Below are 19,951 nucleotides of genomic sequence, written 5' to 3'. Positions count from 1 at the left end.
TTTTTACCGAAAATAAATTAAGTGAGACATTATTTCAAGTAGAATATTCTAGAATCTGTGAGGATTTTTCTTTCTAATTTCTCAAATTTTAGACATAAAGGGATGAATGGTGCTTTGAATGTTGGATTTGTAATTTTTTTCTATTTTGATTCTTGTATGACCTATAACTATAATTTGGTAATTGTGCAATTTGTTTTTGAAATTTTATTATTCATTATTGTTGGTTTTAGAGAGTTTAGCTAGATAAGTAAGGAAATTATTTTTCAATCTTTGCATATCTTAGCTAATTGATTTTAATCTTTTTTAATACTTCACATTTTTCATTTATGTTTAGTGCATATTTTTGTTTTTGCTTGAATATATGTTTAGGTAGTTGGTTTGATTAGGATCCATTAGTATTTTCTACCCTCAATTTCACTAGGGTGAGGTGAAGGCCCAATAATTCATTTGTTCATTAAACATTTTTGAATGTGTAATTTTTGTAAATAAATTGCTAATTTTCTTATTTGTCAAATAAATATTTGATTTATGGGAACTGAATCCATTTGAAAACATTTGTTTGGAATTGAATTTATATATGTATAAGAAAATATTTTCTGATTAGCTTCTAAATATATTTTTCAAAATAAATTTGACTATTGTATATATTTATTGAACAACATTTCTAGAACATTTATTGACTATTGGATCAATGGATTATTCATCTAATTAATTAAAAGAACATGATTAAAGTGTAGTGAATAATATTTTTGTAGTGAATCTTTTCTTGTTAATAATATTTTATATTCAATTTTTTTTGTGAGTAAGAAAACAAACTTTATACAAATAGATAACATATCATTACAAATAATTGAAAACAATGATTCAAACAAAAAGTTTGATGGGACATATATGCTCTGATCCTTTATGATAAACTGGTTTTGTTTAAATATATGCCTCTTAGAATAATAATGACCCAGTAATTGTGAATTATTTGTTATGACTTTAGAGATTAATAATTTTATCCCATTTGTAATTGTTCATAATTCCTAATCCATTTGTAAGGAATATATATTTAGACATGTCCCTTAATACGCACACATTCATTCTTTATTTAAATGAATGTATTGTGATTTTTTTTTACAGTTTATCAACTTCTGTTTTAACTTGTTTTATTGTACATATTTTAATTGGTTTCACCAACTTTTGGTGGACTACAAAAAAAAAATTAAATTAAAAACAAAATGTCTATTTAGTAATGTAACATCCCAAATCCATTAGGAAATTGGCTATAAATACCAGATCAAATTATTAGACCTCCACAACCCAAACTTAGAAATGTAACCATGAAAATATTTATAATCTATTAGCTTCATTCTTATAAAAAAAATCTATATTTACAATGATATTCCAATGTGTATATCACAATCAAAACTATAAATACTCAAAATAATAATCTAAAAAAACATCAACAAAGAATATATTTTCTCTCTTTCTACATATACTAGTAGCTGTTTGTATATACATTTTTCAATATAAATTAATTTGTAATTTTTGTTTAAATACATGTAGAAGAAGGTGAAAATAAATTCTTCTATGTACAAAGATTTTACGTATCTCAATCAACGGTTAAAAGAGAAGTATAGCAATAGATTGTTTTCTTTCCCGAGTGCCATATATTTGCATATGATCCATGCACATCATCTCACAGCAGAGTTGTTAATCCCGTCAGGACGTCTAAAAAGAGTTTTTAAAACTTAGAAGGACAAGGACATATCCTACTAAAAAGGAAGATACTCCTAATTTGATTAATCTGAAAGACCAAAGGCAAGCGTATCGGCACACTCTATCAAACTCAAATGTTTGAGCTGACTCAATGCACCTACTCCGATAACACATCCGACCCAAAATGGCTAGGAAACATATATTGTGTGCCCGAAATTGAATTTGATACTTATTCTGTCGTTGGTAAAGGGAGGGGTGAAACATGTTAATGTGAACAACCAGTTCAATTTTCTGCACCAAGTTTCACATTGCGGAGAAGAGGGTGGAACTAAAACGCCAAATTGGTTCATTGTTCTATGATTGGAAGTTTGATAGAATGGGTGAGGAAGTAATTCATTAACTAAACGAAGTTATTTCCAAACAAAATTGGGAAAACGTGGTAAGTTATTATTTTAACGTGTTCATTCTTTGTAGTAGAAGATACCAGAATCGAATTACTTCGAATGTGAAAGAATTGGACAGCGACGATGAAGGAAAATATGACAGCACTATATTTGATGATGGCAACATGGAGTCACAAGATTTTACCGAATTTAATATGCCTTAATGTTTACCGAAAATAAATTAAGTGAGACATTATTTCAATTAGAATATTCTAGAATCTGTGAGGATTTTTCTTTCTAAAATTTTCCAAATTTTAGACATAAAGGGATGAATGGTGCTTTGAATGTTGGATTTTTAATTTTTTTTTTCCTATTTTAATTCATGAATGACTTATATATACTATAATTTGGTAATTGTGCAAATTATTTTTGAAAGTTTTTTATTCATTATTGGTGTTTTTATATATTATTATCTTTAAACATTAATTTATATAATATATATTTTAAAAATTAATTTGAAAATTAAAATTAAAATTAATTGAGTAGTTGGAAGGTCACCATTAATATTAAACCTCAAATTATTTTTTAAAATATATATTCTATATATAAAATTTAATAATTAAAGATAATATATATAAATTATTTTTAAATTTTGTTTTATATATAAAAGAGATTTAATAATTATATCAAAATAAAAATTAATGATAATGTATATATATATATATAAAAGAGAGATTTAATAATTATATATATATATAATAATTAAGATTAAAGATAATATATAAAAAAAATTAAGTTTAAACAGTTATGTTTAACTAAAAAGTTGACAAAAAAAAATGTATTGATGATCTAAAAGTTGAAGGGACGATTTGTTTTAAATATTAATATGAGGGTTAAAAGTGAGTGATCAAAGATTAATTAAAGTGCCGTCTAAGTAATTTGCCCTAAAATAAATTTTTTTTTTCTCATTAAAATTGAGTCCAACTACAAATTTAATATTTTATTATAAAATTGAGATACAATTCCAAAATAATATAAAGACGACTGTTTTTTCTTAAAAACTTGTTTGATGTTGGGTTATTTGAACTTTTAATTGATTAAAATTTTCTCTCATATTTAAAAATTTAAATTTTATAAAATTAAGTTAAAATATTTTAATATATAATAAATAATAAAATGAAAAAATAAAGAGAAATAAAATGTAATAGAAGGTCCCACCATATAAAAAAAGTGGTCAATTTTTTAAATTTTGATAAAATAAATTAAAAAATAACCGCCCATTAAAATAACTCAAGTAACCAAAAGTCATTTATCCTATATTTGATTTCACTAAATCCGACCTAAGTTAAAGGAAGAATAATTTTTGATAACAAGTTTAATGTTAAATGCAATCACACGGAGGATCCTCTCCTTGGGCCTACGGGTAGGAGAGGCCTAACCTACCAAACTGAAAATTAGTGTCATTAGTTCGGTAACTTCGGTTTCTCAAAAATTAAAATAAATTAAAATTTAAAATAATTTTTTTTAATTTTAAATAATATTTTATAAATTTTATAATTCATGTTCACTAATTAATACAACTCACAAAATTAGTTTAAGTAAAAAAAATATCGTACATAATAAATAATGAATTTTAGGTTCAATTTTTTTTTTAAAAAAATATTTTAATTAAACGGGATGATTGTTACGGTGAGGATAATTATCAATAACGGCCCATAGTATTGGGCTACCCCAGCCTAAAAAAAACGTCAATTTTGACAGCTAAAAAAATGAAGGAAAAAAAAAACCGTCAATTTTGACAGCTAAAAAAATGAAGGAAAAAAAGTTTTAGTGAAGTTAGATCTAATGACTAAATTGAAATCTTTTATTTACATCCTAAAAGGCTAAATTTAATTATGTTTAAAAAATACTAGAAATATCTTGTTTATTTTAATAAATGGGCTACCCTAAGGAGTGGACTTCCCTAGCTAGGCTTATCAGGGTCGGGATAACCAACTCTGATAATAAACCCGGATCAGAAATAAAAAGTAATTTTTCATGTGGGCATAACTACTAGTTGTTCATTAAGATAATTTTATATAATTTTAATTTGTTTGGAAAAATTTTGGGGGAAAAAATTCCAACCAATATCTCGTTTATTGAATATAACGTTATTAATTGTGGAATTCTAACCGATTATATGTGAATGAAAAATGATGTATTATGGTTAGTCTTATGTACCACGAAAATGTTAAATCGACTACTCATTTACTTTAATATTGTCGAGGGGTGATTAGCATTTGAAGTTTTTTTTGAAGTATTACTAAGATTTATTTGGTGATGCTCGAGTCTTTGGATACTTGCTGAGAAGTTTGAATTGATGTGACTGATATGACAGACCTATATAGTTGGGTTACCATCTCAATTATTTTTTGGTGGATTATCTAGTTGGAGAGAAATCGTCAAATTTTCAATGTTCGTAGTCATTAAATACGTATCATTCATAATATTATTATTACGAAGCTTTCTGAGATTAGTTTAGAAAATCAATAGAGTCTGTCGAGGAGTTAATCGTTCTTCTCGATGATTTACGAGCTCGATAACTTATTAAGTGTCGTTTTTTATTTTAATATCATGATTTATCGTTTTGCAAAATGATTTTTTGTAAAAAAGAAAAATAAATTAATTAATACATAACAATAATAAAATTTAACATTTAACATTTTTTTAATTAAGAGAACTAACATTGAAATTTAACATTTTAATAACATAAATAAAATCTTATATATATATATATATATATATATATATATATATATATATATATATATATATATATATATATATATATATATATATATATATATATATATATACTAATTAACTAATTTTATCCTAGAATAATAGAGTAACTTGTTTTATCTTTATCAAAAATATTTATACAAAATTAAATAAGAATAAATAATGTGTTGCTACTAAGATTTAAATAGAAGGATATATAGTTCACCACTAGTTAACATGCTTTTTTAAAGATTTTTTAATATGTTATTTTATTTTTAAATGTTTAAAAATATAGATAGGATGGTAGTTACTAGTTAAACTCTCATTTTATAATTAAATCCTTAAACAAAGTTTCAAATAAATAAATAAATAACTTGACATATATAGGTTCAGTTTTGATTAGTTTGTTATCATAATGAAAGTCATTTAATTGAAATAAGAAATTACATATAAAAAAATAAACATTAGAGAAATGGTAACATTTAGGAAGAAGTATAAAAAAATAAAGTAAAATAATTTCAATTATTTGAGACGGTTTTACTTTAAACCAAAGTTGGGGACATAATTGTTAAAAAAACTTAAGATCAAATTCATTTAAAAACAATGATTTTAAGTTAATTTAATTCCAAATTGAAGTCAGGACCAAAATCAATTAAAAACAATAATTTTAGGTTAATTTAATTCTAAATTGAAGTTGGGGGACTAAGGTGATTTTTTTTTTTTAAAAAAGAAGTTAAAATGTTTGGAGATAAAATATGAAAAGTGAAATGAAAATAATGTATTATAAAAAGGGTAAAAATATTATATTTGGAGATTGAGAAAATATTAGAAAATAGGTTTGTTGATAACTTTGTTCTATAAAAGTTGTAAATATTATATTTAACTCCACTTTAAATTTATTAAATATAATAATTACAAACCAATATATAAAACTAGTAAATTAAATTAATTCTATAAACAAACAAGGCCTTAACTCCAATTAGGGTTCTATAAATAGCATTCATCTTCTCACATTTCTAAATCATACCCTAGTAGATGTGCGGCGCCTCTCTATACGCTTTCTTTCTCTCATCGTACCCTAGTTTAGCGCCGCCTCTCCGAGAGTTCTCTATCTTCGTTTTCGCTTGTTATTAGTAGAGTTATAGACTCGATCTATCTCAAACCGCGTAGATTTAGATAATTGAGAGCGTTAGCAAAATATTCGATCTCATTCTTGTTTTATATATTTATGCTATCACATCTCTAGGTAACATTATATTTTTAAATTTATATAATTGTTTTTGTTAAATATTTCATTTCTTTCGTTTCGATTTATCTCGTCTTCCTCTTTATGGAAGTCACCGAGGTCACTCTGATTGAAACTTTGATTCTATGTATACCTACTTTCTTATTTTAATTTAATAAAAGTGGTAGATTATTTGTTAAATCGTACAAAATATTATGACTTTAGACTGTAACTCTCAAAGTATATCTCATCAAATTTTAATGTCATAAAATTATTGGTTCAATTTTTATTATCTCATGCGTTTATTTTACAATTTTTTTAATAAAACTCACCTAGAAAATGTGTAACATGACCGTATAATAAATTATTGCAATTTTTAAGATAAACATTTTGACATTTTAAACGAAAAAGAAACTATCCATTAAAAAAAGTATTAGATCGATGTTAATACTAAGATAAAATTTTAATTATTATTTTGAATGAATGTTTTTTGAAAAAATTGCCGGAGAAGTTGAATCAATCTGAATAATCTTGTTTTAATCGTTTTTAAAAAATCTGAATAATCTTCCTCAAACAAAGTCTATGAATTATTTAAATTATTAATTTTTTTTTTATCCAGATGGAGATGCTTGTACAACCGCTCGTTATAATTATGACTCTACTTTCGTCTAGGTGCTTTCAATTTGAATCGAATATGAAATTGGGGGATCTAGAGCAGCGAGAAGTCAAACAACGAACGAGAAGAAAATGGGGGATCGAGCTAGGGTTAATTTCTCAAATGCCAGCCGCCAAAAGAAGGGGGTTCGACTTCGAGCTAGGGTTTCTCGCAGCCGCCGAAACAAGTTGACACGGAAATTTAGGATATCGGAAAAATAGCTAGCTAGTTTAAGGTTTGTGTCTAAATTGGGACAATCTAGGTTTAAGGTCAACCTACCTGAAATTTATCAATAGGACAGAATTAGCTGTCACGTGTTTCCTTTCCTTTAAAACAAAAAAATAATACTATATTTTATTTCATATTAAAAATATTACTTTTTAAAATCAAATATTTTTGGTATTAAAGGGATGATTATCATATGGAATTTAATCATATAAGTAGTTCTACTTATTTTTGTGTGTAATCAAAGTATAAACATCATATGAGAATATGGACGATGTATCCAACCTTTATGTTGAAATGACAAGTAATAATACCAAAGGAACCCAGATCCTAATGCTGATATTCTTAAAAGAGTTGGATCTGCCAATAACGGTAGGAGGGTCAGGTGGGCTGAAAAGGCTAGTACTATGCAGAAGAAAGGTTCTGATCCCAATGGGAGTTCTGGTGCTATTTCCACTAACGCCAGTCCTATTTCTTCTAATGTTAGTAAGCCTCATGCTCCTCTTCAGCCTATCTCTAATGAAATCCCTCAAGCTTGGTTGATGCAAAAAAATGAGATAGCAAATCTATCTTGGCTTCATAATCAAATAAGAAAGTTATCGCTCCAGGCTAGAAAACAGGAAATCATGATGGCTAAGAACCATTTAGAACAGCTGAATATCCAGTTCAATGTCCATTATTTACAGGATTGGAATTTGTTTGATAAGAGTCAGTATGATGTTGTTGTTAAATGGTCGGTTGATTTAATTAAGGAAGCTTCTAAATGTCCTAAAGCCCAAGTATATTCAGTTAGAAGTAATCCTGGAAGATCCTGGCTGGAAGGTAACGTATGGAGCAGAACTGCCACACCTGACCCTGAAAAGGGTAAATTCAGTGTTGATACTTCTTCTTTGGTTGTGATTACCCTTGATCAACCATATAAGTTCAAACTCCCGCCAGAGATTGAGGAAGTTTGTGTCAAAGCTTGGGATTTTGTCCTTGTTGGTCATTTTATGGGCAATACTAAGATCCCATTCAATGTTGTTAAAAATACTCTTTTGGAACTATGGGAGAAAGCTGGTCAGAAGGTCACTGTTAATGATTTTGGGTTTTACTTTCTATTCTTCCGCAATGGCAGTGAGTTGTAGGGAATCATTAGTGCTGAGTATACATTTATCAAAAATCAGAGATTCAAGATATATAAGTGGTGTGAAAAGCTCAACACAAATTGTAAACCTCCTGAGTTGGAGAAAATCTGGGTCAAACTCAAAAATATTCCTCCACACATTTGCAATCCTACAGGTCTTGCATATATTGCAAAAATGCTTGGAAAGCCTCTTATGTTTGACCCAGCAATGGAAGGATATGAACGAGCATCCATTTCCAGAGTGAGTGTTGAAATTCATCCAGGCAGCCACCTTCCCATGAAGCTTGAACTACAGGATAGGTTGGGTTCCTCTTATACCATTGGTGTGCAATACGAATGGAGGCTGAATCGCTGTATTAGGTGCAGCACTTTTACCCACCCTATTAAGAACTTTCATGTCAATAATGCTTGTTCTCCAAACACTAGTAATCCTCCCAATTCCAGTGTTCCCACCCCAGCAGTTGGTCTAAACAATAGAAACGTTGTTGCTGACCCTGAGCCTCTTGCTCATCAGTCTGGGCAATGTGATAATACGAGTTGGTTTCTGAAAACTGGAAAGTTTGTTTGTCTTGATGTCAAGGCAATGAGTAATTTTAGGCAAAAAAGATTAGGGACATACAAATAGGTTGAGAAGCAGAAAAAGATTGTCAAACGGTTATGGAGTCGTAATAGAGTTAAGGGTATTAATGGTGATACTGTTTTTCAGGGTAAGAGTATGCTGGTTTTTTCCCCAAGTTACCATGGGAAGTGTAATGAGAGCTTGGAAGCTGGCAATATGATGGCTAGCAATCTGTCTGATGAAAAAGTTTGCAATTTATCTCTCCTACAGGAGGTTAAGAAAAGTCATGGGTTAATAATGAAAAAGAAGAGAAAGTTGAAACAGGTCTGGGTGCAGAAACGAGTTGGATTGCTGGATCAGAATCAGAATCTTGGTGTTAGGCAGGAAATTGAACAATATGTAATGTTATTCGCTCAGGGTCAGGACTGTGTCATCTCAGGTCAGGACTGTGTCATCCCAGGTCAAGACTGTGTCATCCCTAATAAGGACTGTGTCATTCCAGGTCAGGACCTTGTCATCTCAGGTCAGGACTATGTAATCCCAAGTCAGGACAATGTCATTGCTGGTCAGGACTGTGTCATCCCAGGTCTGGACAATGTCATCTCTGATCAGGACCTTGTCATCCCAGGTCGGGACCGTATCATTGCTGATCAAGACTGTGTCAATCCAGGTATGGACAATGTCATCTCTAATCAGGACCTTGTCATCTCAGGTTAGGACTGTGTTCTTGATCAAGACCGTGGGAATTATTGCTCAACCACCCTCTACATCCATGATCATTTTTCCAAAGAATTATAATAATACTATGCAGAATGGTGAGCTTTTAGTGAAAGGTCATAAATCCCCCAATCAGGGTGATAGGGATAAGGATCTGATTCCTAATCTCAGTCATAAAAAAGAACATTCTTGCTCCAATCAAAAGTCTCTTAGTTCCTGCAGCACTATTCTCCTCACAAGTAAATTGAACCGTAGACTCCTTAGCCCTGACATTGTTCCTAGCCCTAACTTCTTGGGTACTGAGTTTGATTTTGCCATGAGAGATGGTTTGGGTCAACTTATTCCAGGAACTCACATTGATCCCAATCTTGAATACGATAATCAAAACCCTAATACAATTCTAAGTCATGGCTACGGTCAGGATATTCAAAGGTTCGAGGAATGTGTTGATCGTCGGCTTGGAGTGCTTGGTTTGGTTGGAAATAATATTGGGGGTATCAGAGTGTACATTCTGGTGATGATAAACAAATATGTAGAGTTGGGCTTCAACATGTGCTGGGTAATAATAAAACTACTGATGAAGGTCATGTTGTATACTCTGATTTAGCAAGGCTTGAGTCGGGTCGGTATAAAACGTTAATATTTGGGTTGGTTGTATCCGTTGCAAGTCTGGTCGGGTTTTCAGTTCCAACAGAGTTTGATTATGCAGGGTCTGAGGAAGGGTTATCCTTGGAAAAATAGTCTGCGATGGTTGTTCCTAGTTTTGCAACCCTTGTGGTTGGGTTGGCTGGTCTTTCTTGTTCAGTTGTTGCAGTATTTAATGGGTCTGTTGAGTCTGGTGGTTATGATAAGTTTGGTGGGTCTGTTGGGTCATCATTAGCTGATTCTGGGTTGGAGACTTCTGAGGCTGCTTTGGTCGGTTGGGAAAATTCAGGTACAACAGGTTTGGGTGATATTGATTCTGGATTAGTAGGGATCTATGACACTGATATTGAAGGTAAATAGAGTCAAATTCTATTGATTGATAACTGTAAGCACAATAATGTTGAGTTACTGGTTCCTAACGAGAATGATCCAATGCCCATTTACTGCCCCAATCTTGAAGCTAATCAATCGGTGACAATTAAGGACAGCCAAGATAGTGATGCTTATGGGTTTTCAGAAAATGATAGCAGCGTTAGAAGGGATTATGAAATGGCTAGGCAATTTGTTAACCATGATGACAACGAAATTCATGAATCTAACTTGTATATCACTTTATGAATATTATGACATGGAATATACGGGACATCAACGATCCCATCAAAAGCAAGGAAATTCGTAAAATTATTGATGATCAGAAGCTTACTATCTTGGGAATTCTTGAAACCAAGGTGAAGGATCACAATGTTGATAGAATCAAATGTCTTTGTATGGACAGTAAATGGGGCTTGTTACATAACTCTAATAATAGAACCGATAGTATTTGGGTTGCTTGGAATGTTGAAGTGGTTGATGTCAAAATGCTTTATACTTCTAATTAGGTTATTATGGTTGAAGCTAAAAGCAAGATTGATGATAATTCTTTTCGGTTAGCTATTGTCTACTGTATTAATTCGATCACAGACAGAAGTCTATTATGGAGATGTCTAAAAGATAGAATTGATGATAAAGACCCATGGGCAGTTTTGGGGGATTTTAATGTTACTATGGCTGAAAATGAGAGAAGTCCGGATTCTGATTTCACTCATGACATTATTGATTTTAATGATTGCATTTGTGACATTGGCTGTGTTAAGCCAACCAATTCTGGCAACTTCTTCACTTGGTCCTCGACGAGAGGTGATGAGCATATCAGAAGGAGCAGAATCGATAGGGGTCTTATCAATGCGAGTTGGGCTGTCAAATACCCGATGAGTCATATCCATGTCCTTAACCCGGGAATCTCTGACCATTGTCCGATCAAGCTTTTTTGGGAGAAGGATAAGAAGATGAGACACCCGTTCAAGTTCTTCAATTTTTGGATGGATAATGGCAACTTCAAAAGCATCCTTAATGAGGTTTGGAGTACGCAGGTTGATGGCTCCAATATGTTCATGATTTCTGAAAATTTAAGGCTCCTTAAGAATCAGCTTGTTAAGTTTGATCGCATAAAATTTAGCAACATTTCTAAGAGGGTAATGGTTGCTAGAGAGGTTCTTGATGAGGTTCAATCCAGGTTCCTTGGAAATGATGTTGATGACAATCTTCGGGAGGAAGAAAAGTCTGCCCTTAATTCTTTCAGAAAGCTCAGCTTAATGGAGGAAAGCTTTGGTAAACAAAAATCGAGACATAATTGGATTTCTCTATGGGATAAGAACACGGCCTTCTTTTATTGGAAAAGCTTTTCTAGGAACCTTAGAAACAATGTCCATAGGCTCAAGAAAGACAATGCAGATTTTGTGCAAGGCCAGGATCAGATTCAGGATTTAGCTGTCCAATATTATCGGGGTCTTATGGGTACTAAGGCTGGGCAGCAGTATAGTCATCTTAATACGCTCTATCAGATTGTTGACAAGAGGATTTCTGCTGATGATAGTCGTGATCTTATTAGGGTTGTCTCGAGAGAGGAGTTTCGGAAGGCCCTGACTAATATTAATGGTAACAAAAGTCCCGGTCCAGATGGGTTTAACGCGGAGTTTTTCAAAGTAAATTGGGACATTGTTGGTCATGACATTACAGAGGGGGTTTTAGAGTTTTTTAGGAATCGTAAAATGCTCAAGAAATGGAATCTAACTATTTTAAACCTCATTCCCAAAAGTTTCGTGCCTGAAAAAATACAAGACTTCCGACCCATTTCATGTTATAACGTTGTTTATAAAATCATTTCAAAAATACTTGCAAAACAGTTTCAAAAAGTTATTTCTAGCATTGTTAGTCTAGGTAAATATGCATTTATACCCGCTAGGTCTATCGCATAACATTCTCTTAATGCAGAACATTCTTAAGGGTTATGGGAAAAAGAGGATCTCGCCTCAGGTTGCGTTTAAAATTGACATTCGCAAAGCTTTTGATTCTGTCAAGTGGGAAACTATCAATGATTTTCTTGTCGTCTCGGGCTTCCCTAGAATCTTCATTGAATGGATTATGCAGTGCGTTTCTACCTCCCATTTCGTTGTCTGTGTCAATGGAGCGCACGTTGGCTACTTTAAAGTCGAAAGTGGCGTGAGACAGGGTGACCCTCTCTCTTCTTTTATCTTTGTTTTGATCATGGAGGTCTTTGAGAGTGTCTTAACGACATTCCGAAAGAACCGTCATTACACTTTCCACCCTTTCTACGAGGAGGAGAATATTACTCACCTTTGTTTTGCTGACGACCTATTTATTCTTACACGCGCCGATGTTGATACCGTTAAAATTATAAAAGATGCTATTAACTTCTTTTATGATGTTACAGGTTTATTGATTAATGAGGGAAAAAGTGCAGCGTTCTATGGCGGTGTTAATGACGAAATAAAGGCAAGGATACAAGACATCATGGGCATCTCTGAAGGGTCGTTTTTGGTCCGTTACTTGGGGATTCTACTTACGGTAAGGCAGATTCATGTAGTACATTGCAGGCTACTTATTGAGAAGGTCAAAAACGTGATTATGAGTTGGGCTACCAAGAAGTTATCTTATGCGGGAAGAATTGAATTGGTGGGCAGCGTGGTAATGGGGCTTATTGGGTATTGGTCTCAACAAATTGTTCTTCCTAAGAAGGTGATGCAAGAGCTTGATACATTATTACGGGACTTCATTTGGGACACTCATGGTCGTGGAGGAAAAAAGTCAAGTGGACTGATGTGTGTAAACCTAAGGATGAAGGAGGTGTGGGTTTGAAGAATTGTGTCGAATGGAATCGTGTCGTTACTTACAAGCATTTATGGGCCTTATAATCTAAGCAGGATTCCTTATGGGTCAAATGGGTGCACTCCCAATTTATGAAACGTGAAATGAACATATGAACGTGCAAAATTACCGACGACATGGCTTGGTCATTAAAGAAGATATTGAAGCTCAAAAACAGCATTGGTTCGATATTTGACATCCGAATTGGTGATGGGCGTGGCACTCTGTTTTGGCACGACCCATGGTTCGAAAAAAAATCATTGATTAGTAGAGATGAATTCTGAGGCCTAAGGATCCGGAGGGATTGTGCGGCTGCCACGGTCCATAACATTCATAGAGGGCTTTGGGTTTCGGTTATTACTAGATTCTTGGAAGGCAAAAGAGCTATTGATCATTTGAACGGTCTCAATATTTGTAATATGGTTGATGTGCACTTGTGGAAAGCGGAAGAAAATGGGAAAATTAAGTCAAGTGCGATTTGGAACGTTATTCGGGAAAAAGGTCAAATTGTAAGTTGGGCTTCACTTGTGTGGTCCTCGAAAATCATTCTGAGACACCGGTTTATTCTTTGGTTGGCTTTCCATGGTAGACTTAGTACCCGTGATCGTATTCTTGCTTATATGGATATTCCGGACGCCAATTGTGTTCTTTGTAGTGGGTTTGCGGAGTCCATTGATCATCTTTTGGGTGGCTGTTTTTTTGCTAAATCTATTTGGAATATTTTCACTTTAGCCATGGGAATTGTGAGCTTGCCGGGGTCCCGGGAGGATATAAAAGTTGCTGCCCAAGTCTTATCTAAAGGTAGTAAATTTTATGCTAACGTCTTTAAGTGTGGGTTTGTTGTCATTGTTTATCATTTGTTGGCTGAGAGAAATACTAAAGTCTTTGGTAGAGTTCGTCGAAACGTTGATCATGTGTGGAGCGACATTGTATTTGATTGTGGTGCGCTAATTAGAACGTGGAAACGGGTTCCTAAATGCGAGCGTAAATGGGTCCTTTGTCACGAATGGAAAGTCAATTAGGAAGATAGTTCTTTATGTTTTGTTTGTAAGTCATGTATGTTGCTTTGTTAGAATTGTTTGATTCTTGAACTTTATTCCAACTTTCTAGGTTTGTTAGAAAGTTAGAGGAAACTATGTCCGTTTTCTTTCCCGTTTTGAGATTTTAATAAAATGACATTAAGTCGTTTTCCAAAAAAAAAAATATAACTTTAATTTCTTTTATACATATTTTTTCCTAATTTGATGAAGACAATTAAATTATGTAAATAAACTATAATACTTTCTCTTATCTATTAAATATTAAAATATAATTTTATTTTTATTTAAATAATAATAATTTTATATTATATAATATCTTGTAAATTTATCAAACTAAATTATTTCAACAAACACTTAGTGTTTTTCTTATAAATTAATCATAATTAAACATTAATTTTATTAATCAAATCATTTAATTTATTAAGAAAAATATTAAAAAATTTCTTTTTATTAAAAAATTATCATTATTTATTTATTTTTTTTATCAAAAAGAACATGTTTCATAAAATCACCAAAATAAATATTTTTTAAATAAATCTCATGGGAACAAGCTCTTAGTTTATTCCTTTGATATGTCAAGGGACATTGAAGATAAACTAGTAGTGCCCTTGTTAAATGAATCCAAAGGGTAGAATACAGGTAGAAGAAGATGTTGTTTGTTTTCTTTTTCAATAGTAGTAATATAAATTAATTTGTAATTTTTGTTTGAATACATGTAGAAGAAGATGAAAGTAAATTCTTCTATGTACGAAAATTTTACGGATCTCAATCAACGGTTAAAAGAGAAGTATAACAATAGATTGTTTTCTTCCCCGAGTGCCATATATTTGCATGTGATCCATGCACATCATCTCACGGCAGAGTTGTTAATCACGTCAAAACGTTTAAAAAGAGTTTTCAAAAGCTTAGAAGGACAAGGACATATCCTACTAAAAAGGAAGATACTCCTAATTTGATTAATCTGAAAGACCAAGGCAAGCGTATCGGCACGATCTATCAAGCTCAAATTTTTGAGCTGGCTGAATGCACCCACTCCGATAACACATCCGACCCAAAATGGCTAGGCAACAAATATTGTGTGCCCAAAATTGAATTTGATACTTATTGTGTTGTTGGTAGAGGGAGGGGTGAAACATGTGAATGCGAACAACACGGTTCAATTTTCTGCACCAAGTTTCACATTGCGGAGAAGAGGGTGGAACTAAAATGCCAAATTGGTTCATTGTTCTATGATTGGAAGTTTGATAGAATGGGTGAGGATGTTTCTCTTTCTTGGACAAAAATGCAAGAACAAAATTTTGACAATATAGTAAAACAGAGTAATTCATTAATTAAGAAATTAATGTTAAAGTTATTTCCAAACAAAACTTGGGAAAACGTGGTAAGTTATTATTTTAACGTGTTCATTCTTCGCAGCAGAAGATACCATAATCGAATTACTTGATGATGAAGGAAAATATGACAGCACTTTATTTGATGATGGATGGAGTCACTAGGTTTTACCGAATTTAATATGCCTTGATGTTTACCGAAAATAAATTAAGTGACACATTATTTCAATTAGAATATTCTAGAATCTGTGAGGATTTTTCTTTTTAAAATTTCCCAAATTTTAGACATAAAGGGATGAATGGTGCTTTGAATGTTGGATTTTTTTTTTTCTATTTTAATTCATGAATGACCTATATATACTATAATTTGATAATTGTGCAAATTATTTTTGAAACTTTTTTATTCATTATTGGTGTTTTTAGAGATTTTAGATAGATAAATAAGTAAGGCAATTATTTTTCAATCTTTGCATATCTTAGCTAATTGTTTCTAATCTTTTTTTAATACTTCACATTTTCCATTTATGTTTAGGGCCTATTTTTGTTTTTGTTATGATTTATGTTTACGGTAGTTGATTTCATTAGGACCTATTAGTATTTATACCCTCAATCTCACTACCTAGGTGAGGTCAAGGCACAAACCTAGAGAAAACTCTATTTCAGTTACTACACTAATGTTATTAGATTTTTAGTTTTAATTTGATATATGAAATTTTAAATAATCTGCACAAACCTTAACTTCTAGAATATACACAAATGGTGTAAAATCGTTGCGCATTATTTATTTTTTCAGAGCAACAAACAGTCCTAAATTTCATCTTGATTTGAGGTAGGTTTGACCTTAAAGCTAGTTTTTTTGATATCCTAAATTTCCGTGTCAACTCATTTTCGGTGGCTGCCCATTTGACAAACTCATCTCAATCCCCCATTTTCTTTCTCTTTCTTTGATGGACTTCTCTCTCTAGATCCTTAGAGTCTTGTCTTCTCAGATTCAACCATTTCAAATAACCCTCGAAACCCTACCAGGTTATCTTTTTGTTTTTGTTGCTCTAGAAATCAAAACTAATATCTCTTCATGGAGGTAAATTCTTGATGAGAGTTCAACTCTTTTCTGATCTATCTCTAGATTTTCTTTGATCCTTTCTGTTTGTGTTGTTTGTTTTCTTTTTTATTTGAAAACAAAATAGATGGGAAAGCAATTAAACTTAGGGAAAGAAAGATTTGAAGAAAAACGTGATCTTGTACAATGGGTAGAGGGATGTGATGATCCTGCTAATTTCTCAACTTTCATGAAGCTTGCTTAAGAGGATAAATGATCATGTGATAAGTTTCAGGTAGGTTGACCTTAAACCTAGATTGTCCCAATTTAGACACAAACCTTAAACTAGCTAACTATTTTTCCGACTCATTTTTCTACGGCTGCCCATTTGACAAACCCTAGCTCTATCTCCCATTTTCTTCTCATTCATTTGATTGACTTCTCGCTGCTCTAGATCCATCATTTTCAAATAACCCTCAAAACCCTACCAGGGTCTCCTTTTGTTTTTATTGCTCTTTCTCAGTCACTGATTAATCAAAGGAAATCTCTAGAAATCGAATCTAGCTAGTCCGTCTTCATGGAGGTAAATTCTTGACCATAATTCAGCTCTTTTCTTCTATCTATAGATTTTCTTTGATCCTTTCTGTTTGTGTTGTTTGTTTTCTTTTTGATCTGAAAACCAAATAGATGGGAAAGCATTTGAACTTTAAGCAAGACATGAGCTTTGAAGAAAACCGTGATCTTGAACAATGGGTAGAGGGATGTGATGATGCTTCTAATTTTTCAGCTTTCGTGAAGCTTAAGAGGATGTTAATTTGTTGATGTTCTTTCGTCATTCTTAAGTGGTTTCAGCATAAAGCATACTTCCCTGTCCATTTCGCCATTGTTGGAAGATGAGAATGAAGTAGATTTGTTTATGATTTTCTTGGTTGTGAAAGGAGAAGGTGGGTATGACTAGATTTCGGAAAAGGATTTTTGGGGTGAGGCTGCTGGAGAATGTGTTTTAGGAGATCAAATGGGAGATTATGTGAAATTGGTGTATGAGGATTACTTAGTCGACTTCAATAAGTGGTTAAAAGGAGACTTTATCGAAATGAATTTATTTGATAAAGAGTGGACGACTAAATTGGTTGTTTGACCTAACATAAAGAAAATTATTTTCCATTTTCTTAAATTTTTAGTTAGTTTGATATAAGAGATTTTACGTGTAATTTGTACCAACTTTAACTTTTAAAATGTACAAAAATTATGTAAAATCGTTGCACGTTATTTATTTTTCTAGAGCAACACACAATCTAGGCACAATCTAAGTTTTCTAATGATTTAAATTAAATTTGTGTATTTTAAAACAAATGTATATTGCATAAAGTTGTTTAAAAAAAACACAAATCTTGATATATTGATCATTAATAAAGATATCATTTAAGAAAAAATAATTACCTACTATTTTAAAATCATTTTAATATTTTTGATTTAGAAATTTACTCACTCTAAATTTTCGAAATAACCCAAAACTCCATATTAAACTACCTTATAAAAAAAATAAGAGAAATGTCATTTATGAATTTTATTAATCCATAGCCTTGCACAAAACATTTTTCAAAAACTATAAACAATACTTTGTTCATAAAAACATCAACAAGAAATATTGTTTTCTCTCTTTCTAAAAATATAGTAGCAAGGTTTGTATATGCTTCATCTAAAATTTTATAAGTGTTTTAGTAATCTAAATTAATTTGTAATTTTTTATTGTATACTGGTAGAAGAAGGTGATAGTAAATACTTCTATGTACCAAGATTTTATGGATCTCAATTAAAATGTTAAAAGAGAAATATAATTGTATCCATAGATTTATTTAATTCCCGAGTGCCATATATTTGCATGTGACTACCCATGCACATTATCTTACGAAAAAGTTATTAATTATGTAGGGACTTCTAAAAATGATGCTTAAGAGTTTAGAAGTAAATAACATATCCTACTAAAAAGGAAGATACTCTTAAAATTATTCATCTAAAAGAACAAGGTAAGTGTATTGACCCTTCTCTATCAAGCTTAAACTTCAAGTGGACTGAATGCACCAACTCTAATAATACATCCGACGCAAAATGGCTAGGCAACACATATTGTGTGCCCGAAATTGAATTTGACCCAAATTCAATTACTTATTATTATGTTAATGGTAAATGAATGGGTGAAATATGTGAATGCGAACAACCGGTTCAAATTTCTGCACCAGTTTCACATTAGGGAGAAGAGAGTGGAATTAAAACTCCAAATTGGCTCATTGTTCTATGATTGAAAGTTTGATAGAATGAGTGTGGATTTTTCGGTTTCTTTAACAAGGAAGCAAGAACAAAATTTCAATAATATAGGAAAATAGAGTCATTCATTAACTAAGAAACTCACATTAAAGATATTTTCAAACAAAACTTGGGTAAACGTAAGTTATTATTTTAACGTGTTCATTCTTCGTAGTAGAAGATACCATAATTGAATAACTTCGAATGTGAAAGAATTGGACAGCGACGATGAAGGAAAGTATGACAGCACTATATTTGATGATGGCAACATGGAGTCACTAGATTTTACCGAATTTAATATGCCTTGATGTTTACCAAAAATAAATTAAGTGGGGCATTATTTCAAGTAGAATATTCTAGAATCTTGATTTTTCTTTTATAACTTCCTACATTTTAGACATAAAGGGATAAATGGTGCTTTGAATGTTGGATTTGTAATTTTGTTTTTTCTATTTTGATTCTTGTATGACCTATAACTATAATTTGGTAATTGTGCAATTTGTTTTTGAAATTTGTTTATTCATTATTGTTGGTTTTAGAGATTTTAGCTAGATATATCTTAACTAATTGTTTTTAATCTTTTTTAATACTTCACATTTTCCATTTATGTTTAGGGCATATTTTGTTTTTGCTTGAAAAATATGTTTAGGTAGTTGGTTTAATTAGGTTCCATAAGTATTTTCTACACTCAATTTAACTAGGGTGAGATCAAAACTCATTTATATCTAATGGGTCTTGTCTCCTAGAGGAAAATGAAACTTCTTTTGAGAAGATTCCCACGAAGAAAGAAGTTGACTCACTTAAGAAGAAACGTGATCATCAATCTTTGTCTGAACGTTATGAGTAAATGTTAGAGGAAATAGATGATTTTAAACTTGGAAAAAGTTATCCACATTCCGAGAGGAAAGATTGTAACATCGATAAATTATGATTTCAAGTATTATAAAAATGAGAGTAGTGGGTGACGAAAAGGCTTGTTAAACCGAAACATAGATCAAATTTTATTCCATGTACATTCATGTTCTTAGATTTTT

At 31.6% G+C, this 19,951-nt stretch overlaps 1 protein-coding gene across 1 annotated transcript; it reads left to right on the top strand.

Moving 5' to 3' along the window:
• Positions 1 to 13,622: 13,622 nt before the first annotated feature.
• LOC124941628 lies at positions 13,623 to 14,225 on the top strand. The gene has a single exon (XM_047481971.1). It carries the CDS (start codon positions 13,623 to 13,625, stop codon positions 14,223 to 14,225), a length of 603 nt encoding a protein of 200 aa, XP_047337927.1.
• Positions 14,226 to 19,951: the final 5,726 nt, after the last annotated feature.

This window comes from Impatiens glandulifera, chromosome 6 (genome assembly GCF_907164915.1).
Source record: "Impatiens glandulifera chromosome 6, dImpGla2.1, whole genome shotgun sequence".
Taxonomy (NCBI): domain Eukaryota; kingdom Viridiplantae; phylum Streptophyta; class Magnoliopsida; order Ericales; family Balsaminaceae; genus Impatiens; species Impatiens glandulifera.
Note: the sequence above shows the minus strand (reverse complement) of the source record. Positions and strands in the feature narration are given on the sequence as shown.